The sequence below is a fragment of the Gobio gobio genome (genome assembly GCF_949357685.1).
Source record: "Gobio gobio genome assembly, chromosome: 15".
Classification (NCBI taxonomy): Eukaryota; Metazoa; Chordata; class Actinopteri; order Cypriniformes; family Gobionidae; genus Gobio; species Gobio gobio.
The window spans coordinates 31,059,886-31,077,860 of NC_137108.1; the positions used below are offsets into that span (position 1 = coordinate 31,059,886).

Here is a 17,975-nt window from a genome sequence, read left to right on the forward strand (position 1 = left end):
ACACACACACACACACACACACACACACACACACACACACACACACACACACACACACACACACACACACACACACACACACACACACACACACACACACACACACACACACACACACACTTAAGAGATTTCTGCAGCTGCACCCAACAGGAAACATGCGCATATACCACTGGGGGCTTCTGCAAAAGAGACACACATCAGTTTCTCACCATCACACACTCTAAGTATTCACACTCTCATGGCTGCATTTTAAACTGCATTGAAAAGACCACCTAATCTTTAAAAATTAAACAAATATTTTGCTTTATCCTAAACACGTGCACATTTAAAATTTTTAACTATTATGCTGTTATTTTTTATAGTATTTGTTCAAAGTGATAAGTCGACAAGTTCATAGCAACTACAAATTGGACAAAAAGGAGCAATGACTTGTGCACTTTATCCTGTGTCTTCTGAAGTCATTATGATTGAAATTTAAGTTGTTATTCACTGATAATTGTTCCCTCCAGTGAATTCGAGAGCCAAAGCAACCAAATAATCCAGAGTTGAACATGAGAACTGGATCTCTGAGGTGTTTTGTGCGAGTATTAAAGACCTAATTTTAAGTTGTTATTAAAGTGAGCTGTTATCTCAAGAACCAAACCAGTCCAATTTGCGTGCAAATCATTCTTTTGAGACAGTTTTTTTCAATGAACCTCTTGATGTGATTCACAAATTGCACTTAGCTAATCATTATGAGAACCAGCTGCATGAAGGTGCATGAAAACGGAACAAAAAATAACAGAATACAGGTTCGAATCACCTTCCGGAAGAGTAAATAAATGACAGAATTTTCAGTTGTGGGTGATCTCTCCTTTTAATTTAAGCCGTGTTCCAGCAACTATATGAGACGTTCTTCCAGTACTGCTGTTCTTTCCACGTTAACGTTGTGCGCCCCTATAAAATCATGCCACATTCATGAAGACGCCATCTCGCGTTGGACGGGATGGACACCGGATGGGCACCGTGTGTGTGTTTGTGTGTAAGCCATGTTTTCCTCTCTGGCCAAAGGCAGAAGGTGGTAGAGGGTGCAGCTGTCCCTACCTCTCCTGTCCCACCATCGTCCAGGCAGTTAGCCAGTAGCGTATAGAGCTCTGCGAGCCTCTGAACCTCCCTTCATGCTCTCTAGACATGAACACGCACTCTTTCACTCTCACACATGCGCTCGGTCTCCCTATAGATGAGTATTTAACTAAGCAAAAGCCTTGCCATCTCTTGAAGAACTTGTTGTGTATTTACAGTCACCATGGTATTACCAAGGTATTTTTTGTACCATGGCAATACTATTATATTCTTAGAATTACATTGGAGTACCATGTAAAAAAAGTGAAATATGAAAGATAAAATTAGCATGGTATTAGCATGGTCTAAATCCATAATGAAAGAGCACTATGTAATAGCTTTAGTTACAGTATTCAACAAAAGGTCAAAATAAATGAGGAGAAGCCTCATAAAAAAAAGTCATCGCAATTATAAACATTGCTATATGGAAGGGATCTTTCTCCGAGGACTCAAGAGTTAGTCGGAAAACAGTAGGTAATTTGTTCTGTGGTTTTAACAAGGTTTCCGTGAGGAAAAACACACAAATTTACCTGACCTCCTCAGGGAAAACTAATCCTGATCAAATAGGGCTATTGACTGAACTACTGCAGCCAAATTAACATGGCTCACCAAAGACAGGAAGGAAGGAAAGAAGAGAAGGAGCAAAAAAATAAAGGATGAATGAAACCAAAAAAACAAACACAACAATTTCCTGCCACCTGAAAGAGGGAGGATTCTTGGTCTGTTACCTCGATGATGTCTGCGTTGGTCCTGCTTTCGTGCGGCTCATTGTACTCGGTGTATTTGAGGAGCACTTTGTCCATGTCAGTGCTGGCATACTGGAAGAGCTTGTTTGAGTGATTGAAAATAATGAGGGCAATCTCGCAGTCACACAACACACTGAGCTCATAGGCTTTCTTCATCAGACCAAACTTTCGTTTGGTGAAGGTCACCTGTGGAGAGAGAGAGCGAGAGAGAGACAGAAAGACGAGGTTAGACAAGGAGAAAAAGATGATGATTGAGATGAAGGATGAGAACTGAAAAATACACTGCAATTTTGCTTCTCGAGTAAATCTGCCCTATTTTAAGGATGTTTAGATATTTTACGGGGAAACAAAACAGATACTAGGGCTGGACGATTAATCGAAAAGTATTCGAAAGTAACCGAAGTGATCTCGGTTTTAGTCACGTGACTCTGCCCCGTCAGTCACATATCAAGTGCAGTTTGCAGGCACACGGAAAGATGCAGCCCTGCAGGAGCAGTTATCTTTGTTTACAGATGCTCAGAATTACTATGGTAACTGCATGTTTTACACAGTTTATACAGGTAAGTTAATCGCCGTTCTTATGTGCGCTGAAACACACACAGAGAAGCAATTTTCGACCATCAGATGTGTATTTGTTCGTGTGTCACAATATATCAGGCATTGAACTAATGCTTGATATATTGTGACACACGAACACTCAAGACAGTAGCTCGCACATCACGTGAAGATCGCGCGCAGAGAGGAGTGCAGAAACTCATTGTCAACGCTGCCCTGTAATTTATCACTGAAGTAGCTTAGAACCTTATAGATTGTAATGACTTTGAAGTAACTACAAACCATGTATGACTAATTCACACACACAATCACTCTCTCATTAATGCATTCAGATGTAATGTAGGCCTACTGTGCTAATTTAAATGTATCTGATGTACAACAAACAGAAATCTGCCTCATAGACAATAACTGCTGAAAGTGACCGTTTCCTTCAAGTAGCCTATTTTAAAATCACAAAGAAATTCCCTTTTTCATTAGAAAAAAATATCCCACCGTTAATAGTAGAAAATAGTTACAGTACAAACCTTATCAGTGAACAATGAGGGTAAAAAAAAGAGAGCAAAATAATCGTTCATTAATCGTAATCGAGGTAAAATGTTCAATTAATCGAGATTTTTATTTTTGGTCATATCGTTACAGCCCTAACAGATACTATCAAAGATTAGAGGTATAGGTATACATCCAATAACAAAAATTTAGGTTTTTAAGATTCAAAAAAGGATGCAAAATCCTTAATGTGGTCTTCTAAAGTCATATAATAGTCAAAAGATATTCCTGTCAGGAACAGACTAGGAATAGAAGTAGCAATGTTGATTTGGATCTTTTGAATGAATCAGTTGATTTTGAATGATTTGTCCAAGAATCAGGCCTAAAGTATATTTCAGTTTTAACGTGAATGCTTATGCACACAGTCGAACGCATAGTCTTTCAAAGTATACTCCATTTAAAAGTATGCACAAACAAAGGTGCTTCACACATGCGCAATAGCAAGTTTCATCCTTGTCCAATGTCTGCGCTATTTCTCTCCAGAAATTATGACTGATAAAACTTATGACTTTGTACTCATATAAACTAGTCGTGGGTATCTCTTCACCCCCCACACACACAAGTGCTTGTCAACCAAGGCATGTTCCTACGATCTCAAATAGTTTGTAGTTCCATCGCTTCCATTTCTTTTTCGACTGTTGAACAACAAGGCCAGACCAGTGTTGCTACCTTGTGGACAAACTAATTAGAGCAAAACAAATCCAATGAGTGAGTTTGAGCAGAGCACGGTTAGAAAAATTAGTCTGTGTGCGTACTATGCTGATGATGACATTTACGCCATACACATTGTACACATTCCCTAGCGTGCATGAAAGTATACTTTGGGCTTCAGACTGATCTAGTTCTACAGTTCAACTCACTGACTTTATCCGTTCACAAAGGACAACAGATCACTGTCGGGGGAAAATATAAATAATGAGAAAGTTGGTCTGTTAAATAATACAGTCCAAAGTCGAAGTGACTACTTTTATGATACTTCTATGGTGCTTTTGTGTTGTTTTCCAATCTTGAATGCTCCATTCCCCATTCATGGTGATAGCAAGGTAAAGATGAACCAACTGCATTCTTCAAAACATCTCCTTTTGTATTCTAAAGTAAGAAAGTACTTTCTATGAACTGAAATTAACTACTCCTATAGGAATTTTTGCAGTGCACTGAGCCTGAGTTGACTTTAGATTTCAAGTCGGGAAGCTTTCAACCATTTTTGCTCCCTGCTATCAAAACTTTTTTCTGTTCAAATCCAAGACTCCTTAACCTTAAGCTTGACAGTGTTAGCAGACAGTGATTGCATCTCTGTAAATAAAAGCCCTTTTCCATTAGCTGAAAGAATCTCCTCCACCTCACCAATCAGGGAGCTGATGTTCCCTCTCTCCACACCAGCACCAGGATAAACACCAGCAACATAATTGCCTTCAAAAATAGAATTCGCAGGTAACCAATGGCAACAGGAGAACACAACTTTATTATTGCGAAGAATGTTGAGACGCAGCGACCTGACTTCTTTCTGCTCCTCTCGATCCAATTAACCTCAGGGCCGAATGCTTACCTACTGACCTTTACCGCACACACGGACTCAATCGCGCTCTCTCACCTGCTGCCGTCTGTCAGTTCTGGATGCCCTCTGTTCTTCTACACCTCTCCTATATACTAGTCTCGATGCAAGAGTTTGGTAATTAAAAGGCACATTTTACAGCAGTAGTTCACATTATCTTTTCACACTCTTTAATTCTTTAATTGCCTGATGTGCAAAGGACAAGCGCTGTTCAAAGCCAGAACATTTTCTGAAAGAAATCTCAATTCAAAGTGAAATTTAGTCCAAAATGAGGCCTAATCTGGGTCAGACAAACTACAAGACTTTTTTAGTAACTTTGTTAAAAATATGATTAGTCAGGCACACCTGAGGGAGACAGAGAGCGCTGACACAGCGAAGCAGGGTAAGGTTGAGTATGCACACCTGGTCCGGTCAGAGTGACTACACCTATCAGCACAACTGTGACCAAAGAAACATTTCCAACACATTCACAGCCATCTTTCTAATATCTAAAACTCGGCGGGAAAGACTACACACTGGTGAGTTTAGAACTAATCTGAACAAAGTAAATTACTTTAAAAGCTTTCAAAACGATACAGTTATGAAGTTTGTGATTTAACTGGATTTATATGCCAGATTTACCTATTTTACCACGGGAAGCAAAAAAAGCAGAAGATGAGCCAGAGGGAACACATTACCAACACCACTTAGGTGAAAATAGCAAAAATGAACACTTATTCTTATGTACTCATGTACAAGTAGTCATGACCAAAAGTCAAACATTGCAGTTTGTTTAGTTAAACTAAAACAAAACATATATGAAAATTATTTTTTTAAGGTTATGATAAATGAAATTAGACTTAATTAAACATAAAAAAGCCACAAGTTATCAACAACAGAGCCTTGAGAAATGTAATGCCACTAAACATATCAACATTATATTAGGTAACCTAACGTAAGGTTAATTTTGGCAGCCCTAAAATACACTAAAACATATACAACTAGACGTAATCACACTGATGCATAATACTTGCCAATATTTAAATACTATTTTGTCTAAATAACTTTTCAAAATTGTTAAACTATCCATTAAAATCAGTTGGTTTTACTGATTAATTAAAAAAAAAAAATACTAAATCAGCAAATACAGCCAATATGACAGATATATTTTACAATTCTGAATTAAACTAATACTAAATCTCAATGAAATTGAAAAACCACAACAATGATTTGAAAGCACAACTACATTTACACCCTAAGGGAAGTTGCACTTGTCTCTGCCCATTAAAATCAGATAGGAGAAAGTAATTAACATAAAAAAATCCACACCTCAACTACAAATCAATGCACTTTAACACATTGGAGGAGCAAGATTTGATTTTGCCTCACGTTGATTGCCTTGCACAAGAAGCCTAAACTACAGATACAACTTACAAGAGTCGTAACCAATAAGAATGATTTTAGTTCAAATGGCAATAACCTCTTCCATGCTCTCCTGTGTACATTTGGTGCGTTTTATTTAGAGAACGCTCCAGAAATGTATTCTTTTCGGTTACGTATTCAAAACTGAAAGGAATTCTGCTATGTTGAACTAAAAACACTGTCATTTTGGACACTCAGGCTGTGCACTCACCTGTCTGTTACGCTCATCTGTAATTCGCTGAATCTGGATCTTTTTCCTCCCCATGGCTGCTGTGATTGGCCGAACAGGGGTGGGGGCAAGGTTGGGGGTGTGGTGAGGTCAGAGGTTAAAATTTCTTGAGACAGTTACAGGAGCACAAACAGCGACTAACCGACGCCTCGGTGTATGAAGATGTGTGTGAGAGAGTCTCACTCTCTCTCTCTGTATGCCACCTGTCTGAGGCAGCTGGGCTCACCCGTCTTCCTCCACTGATAAAAAAAAGGAAGGAGGGAAGGAAGAAAGAAAGTGTGTGGCCTCCTGGTAGGGCCTTCAGATCATGGTCTGCTCAGGGTGCATGTCATCCGACAGGTGTCTGTTCTGATATCCAAACCCCCCTGGAAAAATCTGGTGATGAATATGATGATGGTCTTGTGATGAATTCTGTGAAAGAAAAAAAAGACAGAACTTAAAAACAAACCCTGGTAGCAAAGTATTAGGATAGTCAATCTTTCACAATGAAATTACATACGAAGACTTCAGATGCAAAAGCTTCTAAGTCCGTCAGACGTTTTTCATTAAAATAAGCATTTTTATCAGGCTTCTATGTATAGGTTTCTACCTAAGTACCGGTACTTCTGAATGGGCTGAGGCTGAAATTTAGTGGGTTTGAAGTGAAAGTATTTTATGAACGTATACTATTTGCGGAGAGCATTCACTCAGTATAGTTATCTCATTTTTGACCGAAGTGGCTTTTAGAGGCTTTTGTATCTGAACTCTTCATACATAACTATTTTCATGGTAAGATCGAAGGAACAAAAAAAAAAAAGATCTGCTTTTTTTATAACATATTTTTGCTAACTAATCAAATGAATTGGAAATAACCACACATACACTACAGTTCAAAAGTTTTGGATCAGTAAGATTTTTAAAAATGTTTTTAAAGTCGGCACCAATAGCCTCGTGGGCAGTGCACTGACATATAGCGCTGTTGTGCTTCGGGCGACCCGAGTTCGAGTCCCGGCTCCTTTCCCGATCCAGTCCCCCTCTCTCTCTCCCACTTCACTTCCTGTCTACCTACTGTCCTATCATAATAAATCTAAAAAATAAAAAAGTTTTTAAAGAACACTCTTACACCGTGTCTTAACTACATGCGACGCAACACCAAGACACGCGATAAAAGGCATGTGATGACTATTATAGAAATGGTTTCTATTTCTGCGACTTCGTGGTTGGAACAACAACACAAAACAAGGCAATGATAATCTCAGGTAATGTTTATGTGCTTTATTTAATGTTAAAAGTGTGTAATGTGACTTTGAATATAATTTAGTGCTCCCAACGTTAGTCGTACTAAAAGCAACAATGGATAATTCACCTCAGTTATTGATATTAAACAACTAGAAACAAGAACGTTCAATCTGTGAAAAAACAAGTATATTCTATGCCAAAGATTGTTTTAGTAACTCAGTATGTATTTTTAGTAATGTTTAAATGGTGTAATATTTGTAAATTTGATTATTTTCTGGTGCCATAGCCTACACTTGCCGCGAGAGCCCGCCCACATGCTGTTCTGATTGGCTGTGGTTTTTGATTGATTTGTTGCATCTCATAGTCGCGTTGTTGCTTGTCGGTGGAATCTTATCGCGTCAACGTGTAGTTCTATATTTCTACATTTACCATTTACCATTTAATCATTCTTTAGTGCTCAAAAATGTAATCTTTTTTTATCATCATTAATGCTGAAAACAGTTTAGTTGCTTAATATTTTTGTGTAATCCATGATATTATTTCTCAGGATTCTTTGAAGAACAGACAGTTAAAAAAAACAGTATTTATTTGAAATAAAAAATATTTTGTAACTTTTGTCAAATTCAATGTATCCTTGCTGAATAATATTTTTTATTTCTTTCAATCTTACTGACCCCAAACTTTTGAACGCTAATGTATAACAAGATTTGCACAATTTTAATAATTAATTGTACAAAATTTACGATGAAAAAAAATCTTGATTAAATATTATTCTTAATCAATTTCTAACACAAAACCTTAACTGGTGAGCCTGTCAAATCCTGTCTGTCACTCACCCCCATATTTTAGCAAATGAAGGGTGAATTTCAAGCCCACAAACTTCCCACACTGTCTAGTTAGCACATTTCTATTATGTTCCCTTTTATAGAGATTGGACTGACAAAGAGTAATTTTTAGTTGAAAACTACTTCAGAACTAATTAAATACAAGAAAACAATATTGACTTATTTTTCAAGAACTTTTCAGATTTAGTTAATTTCAACAGTCATGATGGGAACCCTTATACAGATTTGCATGGACAGATTAAGCAAACCTCACTTCCACCATAGCCGGGTTTCCTCCAAACCACACATAGCAAGACATCCAAGTATACAGCTGGGCAAAGCCCCTTTCTGCAGCCTGACAGAGCGTGATTATGTGTTCTCGTTCACAAACCACTGACTCTGATGCTGCTTTTACAGAGCTAAAGCATCTTCACCTGTAGAAAAACACCTGCTTAAGTGTCTCTGTGCTTGAGTGTTTCATCCTGCAGCTCTCTCAGTGCTCTCTCACAAACAAGTCACCCTTTTAGACGTTTTTAGTTTAGACAACATATGTATCTTAACAGCGTTTGAAGGTTAAGGGCATTTTTCACTTTATAATAATAATAATAGAAAAAAAAACATATAGAAACAAACAGTGAACAGATGCCTTGAAGCATGACGGCACAAGTCTGTGTGTTTGTGTACGTATATGAATGAATGGCTAAGCTGCATGAATAAATTTACTGCAGCCTAAGAATTGTCATATGGGCCAAGATAATTTTAAAACATGCTATTATTAACTCTGCCTTCGATTAAAAAACAACCCGAGGCTTAAAACAGAATTCTATATATACATCGAGACTGTACACACTCACGCTCACACATCAACACATGACTGCTGACACAAGCAGACTCCCTGATCAGGGAGGCCTGCAAACTTCCTCATTTCCCCTTTTCGGGTCAGAGTGCACATACTCAGAGACAATCTTATGTGCACAATCCGACTTTGAACTACTTGAATTACCAGTTGTCACTTCCTTGCCATTTTCCTTGCAATAAAAAGCAGCAAAAAGCGCAAAGTCTTCCCTTCAGTCCAGACTTAACGTCAATTATAGGCCTCTTACACATTTAATAAGCCTAGTCCACAGTTACAGTCCACTTTAAAAACTGCAAAAGAGCAACTGGAAAAGCTCTTCCACCTTGTTTCTGCCAAACAAATTCCTTCTGGTAAAGTAAACACTTTCAAAGGGTTGCCGTTAGAGCCGTTTGACATGTCAAAATTACATCTAAATTGTGATTGGCCGATGGCACCGTGAGAACGCAAAAGTTGCAACTCTCCTGGGCTATTTATTCTGTCTGAGCAGTAGACAGGAAATTAATATCACCATCACAAGCTCTTAAGTGAAAGTAAACTGAATAAAACAACAAAAAAATGAACTTTTGCCCCATAACGACGCAGTTATGGCATCTGAACAATGGCAAGGTGGAAGGCTGCACAGAAACAGCAGAAGGAAGGTTTGTTAACAGGGAGACGTGTACAGGAATCATACACTTCATTGCTAAAACCAACTTTTAACAGGGATATCCACCCTTCACTAATTCACCATGTTAAAAATGAATGAATAAAGAATCTATCCACATCCACACAAAATAAATGACCGGCAATATGTAAAGAAAGACAAACAACCAGTAGGTTTTCAAGGGCAAATCAGCCTAATAAAGTAGCCTAATGTGTAATAATCATAAAACCATTACTATAACATCCAGTCTGGCGGTCGCATTCAATCAAGCCACAAAAGTTAAAATATTTCAACGCAACCAAAGCTCAAATCGGGCTTGAAAATTCTGCATATTCAAAGGAAATCCATGCAGCTCCTGTACTACGCTCCATTGGAAATGAATGACTTTTGGCATGTCGTTCATCAGAGATAATAAAAGGGGGGGAACTAAAAGAAACAAAAGCCATAAACTTCTGTGTTCTTATTTCTAATAAACAACTGAGAAAGACATCTAGGACTACATATTCACTGTCACTTTTATTTGTTCTAACAGAAAAGGTCAGAATGCACTAGCGTACTCTTATATACGGTCTAAGCTGCTGGGCATGACAAAACAGTCCCTGTCACAAGCTTCATCACTTCTCTCACAGTACAACATAGTGTGTGGTGTATGTGTGCGCGCATTAATGTTTATGTGAGATTTTTGCCTCCAAATGGAGAGGATGTGTCGACAGGAAAGGTTTCCGCGGCGGGCCATCAGCAGCGCAGCCTTTAGTTCAAAGCAACTAGGAGTCCGTGTGTGTTTTGGTCTGTGGGGCCAAGACATGAAAAGACTTCTTTATCTGCAATGAGAGTCAGAGTTTGACCTTTCACCCTGTGAGTGCTGAGAGGGGCTAATTCCCAGCTCTGATCTCAGTCGCTTCACAAGGGACCTGGAAAGTGTCCTCAGACTCCGGTTCCTCACAGTCAGACTCTCTAACTGCAGAGAACTCATGAAGTACCAATTAATCAATTTATTCCTTAATCCAGAGGTTTTCAAAGTAACTGGGTCCCAGGGGCCTACAAGAGGGTTCTAGGTTGTCCACAAAAAAAATAGGGGGAACATTTCTTTAGGGCTGGTCAAAGTTAACTTTGATATTAATTAAATATTGAATTTAATGGAATCATTTGAACACATAATATAAAACAATCAAGGAAATATTCAAATAAATCAAATCAAATACATAAATAATAAATTATTCGAATATTTATTCTAGGTTTTTATGGTAAAAATTTAAAAATAAAATCTGCATAACATTTTGTGAAGACAAAATGACCGAATAAACAACAGTCTCAGGAAAATTAGTGGTGTTTGCCTGTACAACACTTGCCACCACAATGCCAGAGTGTTAAGCTGTCCTGTGTGGTTTTTAGCACCTTGCTATGTGGTTGCTAGGACATGCTACAAAAGAGTCCAGATACTGCAAAAGTTACTCCTTCAGAAAGTCTATAACTTTTTAATGCAGTTTATCGACCGCCAGATGAAAAGTCTGATTGCGGCAAAAAAAATAAAAATAAAAATAGCACACCTCAACTAGCTGCACGATTTGAAGTATCATTTAAGTTTGGTTGGTCACACTTTAGTTTAGGGTCCAATTCTATGACTTTTGCCTCAATAAACCCCTAATTACGGCTTATTAATAGTTAGTAAGGTCTATGCATGCTATTAAGCAACTAGTAAATTGTGTTAATCTTAAATCTGTAGCACAAATGGTTTGGGAAAAGGCTAAATGTAATACTTAGGGTTTGTTCAGATCTCTACCTTAAATATGAACATTAACAAACACCACTAATAAACAATAAAGAATAAACAAAGAAGGTTACAGACAAAACATCAGTTCCTTTCTGTTTTCAATACTAGGGGAACCCCCTGCAACAGAGACAAAAACCTTCTTATCTTGAAAATTAACCACGCTCATGAAAATAAACTGATGTACAATAAATATACACACATTTATGCACATGAGTGCACACCCCACACACATGTCAGCAGAAGTAATTTCTCACTGCTTTCAGCGCACAAAGGTGAGCTGTTGTAAGATGCAGCTGTCACACACATATACGGTGGAAGGTGTCATAATTTTGAGTTGCGGCTTTGCTCATACCACTGAGGAAATCCTGCGGAACCAAGCTTCAGCGTGCAACACAAGCAAAACAACATTTACACAGGCCTGCAAACAAGCGAAAAAACACCTTGGTGTAAACACGTCCAAAGACACATGCTGCTAGAACCCAAGAGAGAGAAAAAAAAGTCATGAGTATGTGACCTTTCACTGCATAGATAAATTCTTCATCTTCGAGCAACTCAGACCCACACGTTTGGACAGCAGTGATTCTCGCAAGGACTCTGAAGTACTAGAGGTCCGCCGGGATAAGAGCACGCTGCCCTCGTCCATGTGTGGGCATATGGTATTTTGCGCGAGCACGTATATGTGTGTAAGCATATCTCCTCCACGGGGTGTGTGTGAGAGAGTCCAGTTTTGTTATCCCTGCCTGTAACTAGAGGCAGAGTGGCCTGGGGCTTGGAGATAAGAGACCGTGCCAGAACTGGGCTTGGAGCATGTCCAAAGCTGTGCTGAGAAATCCATCACCTTCCCAGCTCAGAGCGGGAGGTCACCGACTGGGACAGAGAGTTGTTTAATTCGGCCATTAACAGTTTCCGTACATTGGCGCTATACAAAATGCCCCATGACCACAGTTCTGTCACCGGCGACAATATCTCAGCCGTCCCAGGGCCAATAAAATCATTTAGTGCTGAGGAAGAAAGCTAAGCTTGGTGGGTGCCTCTACAGAAGACTGACATCTTGTGATAATGGATGTGAATGGTTACCATCATTTCAACAACCAATTGTGAAAAGTGAAAATGTCCTTTCACAATCTTACTGAAATGTACATTTATTTTACACAACATTAAAACAATTATTTAAAAAAAAAAAAAAAATGTCCAATCCATTGACAAAAAGTTGTCAGTATACAAATTGGAACTGATGATGGCAATAATCTCAAAATATTGGCAATAAATCCCATAACGGATATGGATGGACAATATTTTGGTACCATATTAGTTATCAGCTGTTATTAAAGACTTCATAAATTTAAAAGTATCAGTCAAATTAATTTTTAAAAACATTAATAATTTGATAACACTGTTAAAATGTAATCTTTAGCAAATCATTAAAAGATTAAAAGCAATTAAAAGAAATTGTGTGTGTGTGTTTTATTTTTTATTCATTTAGATAAAACAGCCAACAATTTGACCATTCATCTGCCATAAAATTTTTTCATTAATTAGCCAGAATGTTAATATCAGTGCATCTCTTATTATGAAAGCAAAAAACTTCCCAAATCTGTACTAGAGTAGAAGGAAATCAAAGCAAGCTCTTCGGTTATATGACTCACAAAGACAACAAAAAACAAACTTGGAGAAAAAGTGTTTTGAGGAGACACCCTTACTCTAATGGGCCTTTTTTTGAGCAGAGTGCTGTTCAAAACACTAGCCGTGGCTAAACTGGGGCAAAAATGGAGCCCTGTGAGACCCTCCAGCGATTTACTCCAACCTTGGGGTTGTACTGCCAGCACCAACTGCAGGATATTTCCAGCCTGTTGACTCAACCTCCCCGCACGGCAGGAACTCACCCTGTCCAATATGGCTACTCGGCTGCTGACCGCAGCGCATGATTTCTGTTTTTCAACACAGCCGTTTGTCCAGTACACAACGTATACTGATGATACGGCTGCGTTCGATGCGGAGAGCCGTCACTGGACCTTCTCCAGGAGCGAGGAGATGGGTGGCGTAATGTCTGCCAAACCACAAGCGTAACCCAATCCCTAAGGTGGGGGAGGGCGGTAGGTACGGCACTGCAAGGACAGCATTTCAGGGGGAGGGGTGTAATGGATCCGTGGTCTTGTGAATCACACCACTGCTGTCGTCCTGTCAACTTTGAAAGCAAACTACAATGCTAGATTACCACTTTCAGCCCTAAACATTTTTTTTTTTGTATGTGTGTGTCAGTTAGTCAGACTCATTTGACAAACAAAATATTTGCGGACAGAAGTAACACATTTGTCTGGTGTGTTGTCTTCAGTACTATAGTCTGTTGTTTACACCAGCTTATCGTTTCCATCATCAGTGTGGACAATGTGGTCAAACTTGTCAGTACAGCCACAACCAAACAGACCCGAGTTCATCTTGCTACAAAACTCTCAGGCCACTGCATGAGTCTGCAAATACCAACATACAGGCTAACATGCTTTTCTCGGGTCAGGTGAATCCTTACCCTTTCACACCCACCACGACCCCGTCGCTAAAGGTCTCGGAGACGCACACACCTCTTGCAGCATAACACTGGTGACATCAATGTGACAATTGGAAGGCAGGGTGTGTTGCCAGCGGTTCGTCATGACCACGTCATGTAAGCGGTTGGTTACACAACCAAACAAAAGATTTTTTTTTTGTTTTCAAACAAAAGATAAGCTTGTTGGTTCGGTAATATATCAAAATCACAATCAGAAGACATGTAAGACAAGGAAAAGATGTCATTCGTGTTTCTGCTCAAGGGTGAAAGAGAAGTTATGCAGGAAAACGAGACACAATAATCTGATTTGCCACAGCACTCGCAACTATAAACATTCATACATTCTTTCCTGTTAATATTGACATACGAGATCGTCTTTGTGTTTGGCTATGTCTACACAAGTCTCATCTTAAAATGAACTGCTTTTATTTGAAAAGTTCAATAATTATCCAAAAAAAAGGCATTAAATAAGTTACTTTCCCAGTAAATAATGTTATTGGGTTCATTAGGAGACCTACCAAATTATGTGATTTACAGAGTATCAATAAACAGTTAAAATGTGAATAAAGGTAAAAAATGTATATATTGATCAAGTAAGATTATGATCAAGTATTGATCAAGTAAGAAAATGTCTTTACTGTCACTTTTGAGCAATTTAATGTCTTGGTTCCTTAATCTTTTTTTTTTTTTTTTTAAAGGTACTGACCCCAAACTTTTGAACAGTAGTGTATGCGTTTTTATATTGAATTAAGTCTAAAACTGTGGTTGAAACCATTATACAGTATAACAAAACGCAACCAAATTCCTATTCAAAACACTGTAAGGATGGAGTGCACAAAAAGCAAAAGAAAGAGATTGAGAGAGGCAGACAGAGATGTGAACTGCTCTGCGTGTAGAGTGAAGCTGTCATGCAGTACAGCACATGGTCCTGTCACACCACACCACTCTTCAACACTCGGAAATACCCTGAAGGCAACACATTGTTCAAGTCAACCTGATCTCTTAGTGACGTTTACGGAATATACAAATCTGAAAAACAAACTAGTAAATTATTTCAGGAAAATGAATGCTCTAGTTTCCGCAAAAATAAATGAATGCGACACGAAACTAAAGTGTTCATGTATGAAACGAACTATATTAAATGAATCTTCACGTCACACAGGCTTAAAGTAGTGTTATTGGTCTCACATTAAGCTCCTTCTTACCCCTTATAAGTAGAGATGAGGAAAAAGCCCCAGATTCGATCCTCACAGTCTCATGTGCCCAAAGTTCCTCTGCATTGACCCGATCAAGCAACAAATAAAATCCAAGCAGACTACAGCATAGCTTGTCCCGTGACCTATGACTGGCTGACAGTGGAGACCAGTTCAGCAATGAGCTTCTAATGCAGAGCGCTCAGACCCCCAGCCCTCCTCTCAGATCCCCCCCTCTCACCCTTTGCCCTAATATGCCTTTAGCAACTGCCTTCAATCCATCAGTGTCTTTGGATGTAATTGAGAGGGTGGATGGGTGTCAGGATTGGGACGCTTGTCAATATGTCAGATCCTCTGTTCTCCTGCCTGTACATGTGTGTGTTAAATGTCGTGGCAGCTGCCTGCACACCTTTTGTTCCGACACCCCCATGCAATGTCTCTGCTGTCACAGCTGTAGGAAATTCAACTTTTTGGGTCCAAAGCTGCTGCAGGCGACACCCCACGCCTGTAGCTCTGAGCGGTAGCTCTAGAGTAGCAATAACTGGTTGTTTTTAAGCCTACAGTCTTTTCGAGAGAACAATAATGGTTTCCCCAAGAACAAATCTGAAAATTTGCCCTTTCCTGACCTCAAAATCTCCGAAGGGTTTTCGGGGGGTGTGGGAATGCAAAGGTCATGGGTTTGTAAAACTGCAATGTCAATGAGTTTCCAATGGGAGGGACAAAAAACATTTTGGGCACAAATCACGCTCTGGCACTGAGAACGTTACGGGTTGAGAGGGAGGTCTGGACACTGTGGTTTCTCACAAAGAGTAACTTATATGGATAAATGTTTTGGATAGGAGAAGGGGGGGGGGGGGGGATTAAACCCTCCCTATGCTATATCGAGCTGGAAATCTGCCAATAGTAAGAGAAAATATACAAACATCTTAGACGTAACACACCCAAGCCAAAATCAAGAGGACACAATTGCTAAAACAACAAAAACAATTGACTGGTCCTCAATCTGCTAAGGTCCTGTTTCCTTGTTAACTATCTTTTGCTCTCTTTGTACAGCACAAATCGCATATTCAGGCTAGGGATCAAATGTAATAATACTAAACATCACAACCACATAGAAACACTTTCATCTGAATACTGGGGACAGTGCCCTTAACAATGTCTATGGAAGTTACAGCCTAGTGCACATAGCATCGGCTAATGTTAACTAGCAGGCTAACATAGATGAGGTTTTGTCGAAATTGCAAAAATGAACTGTGATAGTCTTGAAAGCAAAAGTACAAACCACTTTTTGTTCACATTCTATGCCATATTTTTGTAGGAAAAATGCATTTGAAGGGTTAGTTCACCCAAAAATGAAAATTCTGTCATTAATTACTCACCCTCATGTCGTTCCAAACCCATAAGACCTTCGTTCATCTTCGGAACACAAATTAGGATATTTTTTATGAAATCCGAGAGCTTTCTGACCCCAAGTAGACTGCAATGTAATTACCACTTTCAAGGCCAAGAAAGGTAGTAAAAGACATTGTTAAAATAGTCCATGAGACTACAGTGGTTCAACCTTAATGTTATGAAGAACATCCCTAACTCCCTAACAAAGCAAAAACAGGAGAATATCAAAAATACATGGCACCTAGCCCCTACAGCGTTCAGGACTCAGGCAGTTTGTTCTCAGGTTACAAGTGTGGCCAACACACCACTAAAAGAAAGAAGAATGAGGGAGAGAAATTATTTTTATGAAAATTTCAACAAAATTTTTTTTTTAGAACACATCAAAATAAAAACCAATCATTCTTTTGTAATGAGGCCAGTAAAAAGGTTAGCAGGATATTAAATGAATTGCTTACTTTTAATAAAATTGTTCATTAATTCTCTTATGAACAACTCCAGCGTAAACTAATTTTAAATGCTTCAGAATATGAACCAAAGAAGATTTGAAAGGATATGAGCAAATAGCGTTTCGTTTCCCCTATTCATGAATCATCATACAAATCCAACTGTATTACAATAAAATAAGGAAGGGTGATTTTCAGGGACTTTTGAGTTCCATGTATGAGGTGTGGGATGAAAAAAAACATCAGTTACTCCATCACGCCTGTCCATATCCCCTTTCCCAGTAAACGCACTGTCATAAAAAGATTCCCATACCAGGAACAGCTGCGCGCTTGTGGCCTTTTAACCAACCAGACCAAATAACAGAAGGCCTGTCCTATTCAAATTACTTGAGTTGAGGACTGCACACCAATGTCAATGTTACAATCTTCATCTAGACATAGTTTAACATTTCAGTGGCCATCAGTGACAAATTATCCAACTGATCCATCTGAAAAATAAAGTGCATTATGCTCTTCTCAAGCCCTGATATATGAGCAATGTGCTGAAAATAATGTTCCATCCTTTTGTCATCTCTAAATGCTCTGTAATTCAGAGAAACATGCTATCTCCCGGCCTAGACAGACGTTCACAGCTAAAGGGTCAAGAGAAGCTAGATGGGTCCTAACAGACAACGCAACCTGTTTGTCTTTGCATAAGCCCTTTCAGCTGCCATTCGAAAAGACAGTGCCACAATATGAAATAATTTCCCCTGACCCTTCAAACAACTATTGAACAGAAGAAAAAAAGCTCATGCTAAACCATTATTTATTCCAAACCAGTTAAGCTAACCAATCTAGTTTAGCCTAGATTTTCACAGTAAATGCACATCTGAAATTTGAAGGAACAAGATTTTGCTCTAAAAAACACATTTTCTGTAAAAGTCCATGTAAACCTCACCAACACAATCCTAGGATGTTGTCAAG

At 38.8% G+C, this 17,975-nt stretch overlaps 1 protein-coding gene across 20 annotated transcripts in view; it reads right to left on the minus strand.

Moving 5' to 3' along the window:
- The window catches only part of mef2d (myocyte enhancer factor 2d), a 63,342-nt gene that overhangs the window by 25,310 nt on the left and 20,057 nt on the right, over nucleotides 1-17,975 (minus strand). For 14 of the 20 annotated variants that reach the window (XM_079837655.1, XM_079837645.1, XM_079837651.1 and 11 more), the window contains exons 2-3: nucleotides 6,113-6,541; nucleotides 1,830-2,033 (exon numbers count right to left, since the gene is read on the minus strand). In XM_079837655.1, coding sequence (XP_079693781.1) covers nucleotides 1,830-2,033; nucleotides 6,113-6,166 — 258 coding nt within the window. In that variant the 5' untranslated portion in view covers nucleotides 6,167-6,541. Of the gene's footprint in view, nucleotides 1-1,829; nucleotides 2,034-6,112; nucleotides 6,542-15,189; nucleotides 15,360-17,975 lie in introns of those variants that run through there. The other 6 variants (XM_079837650.1, XM_079837659.1, XM_079837654.1 and 3 more) reach the window with 2 other exon arrangements.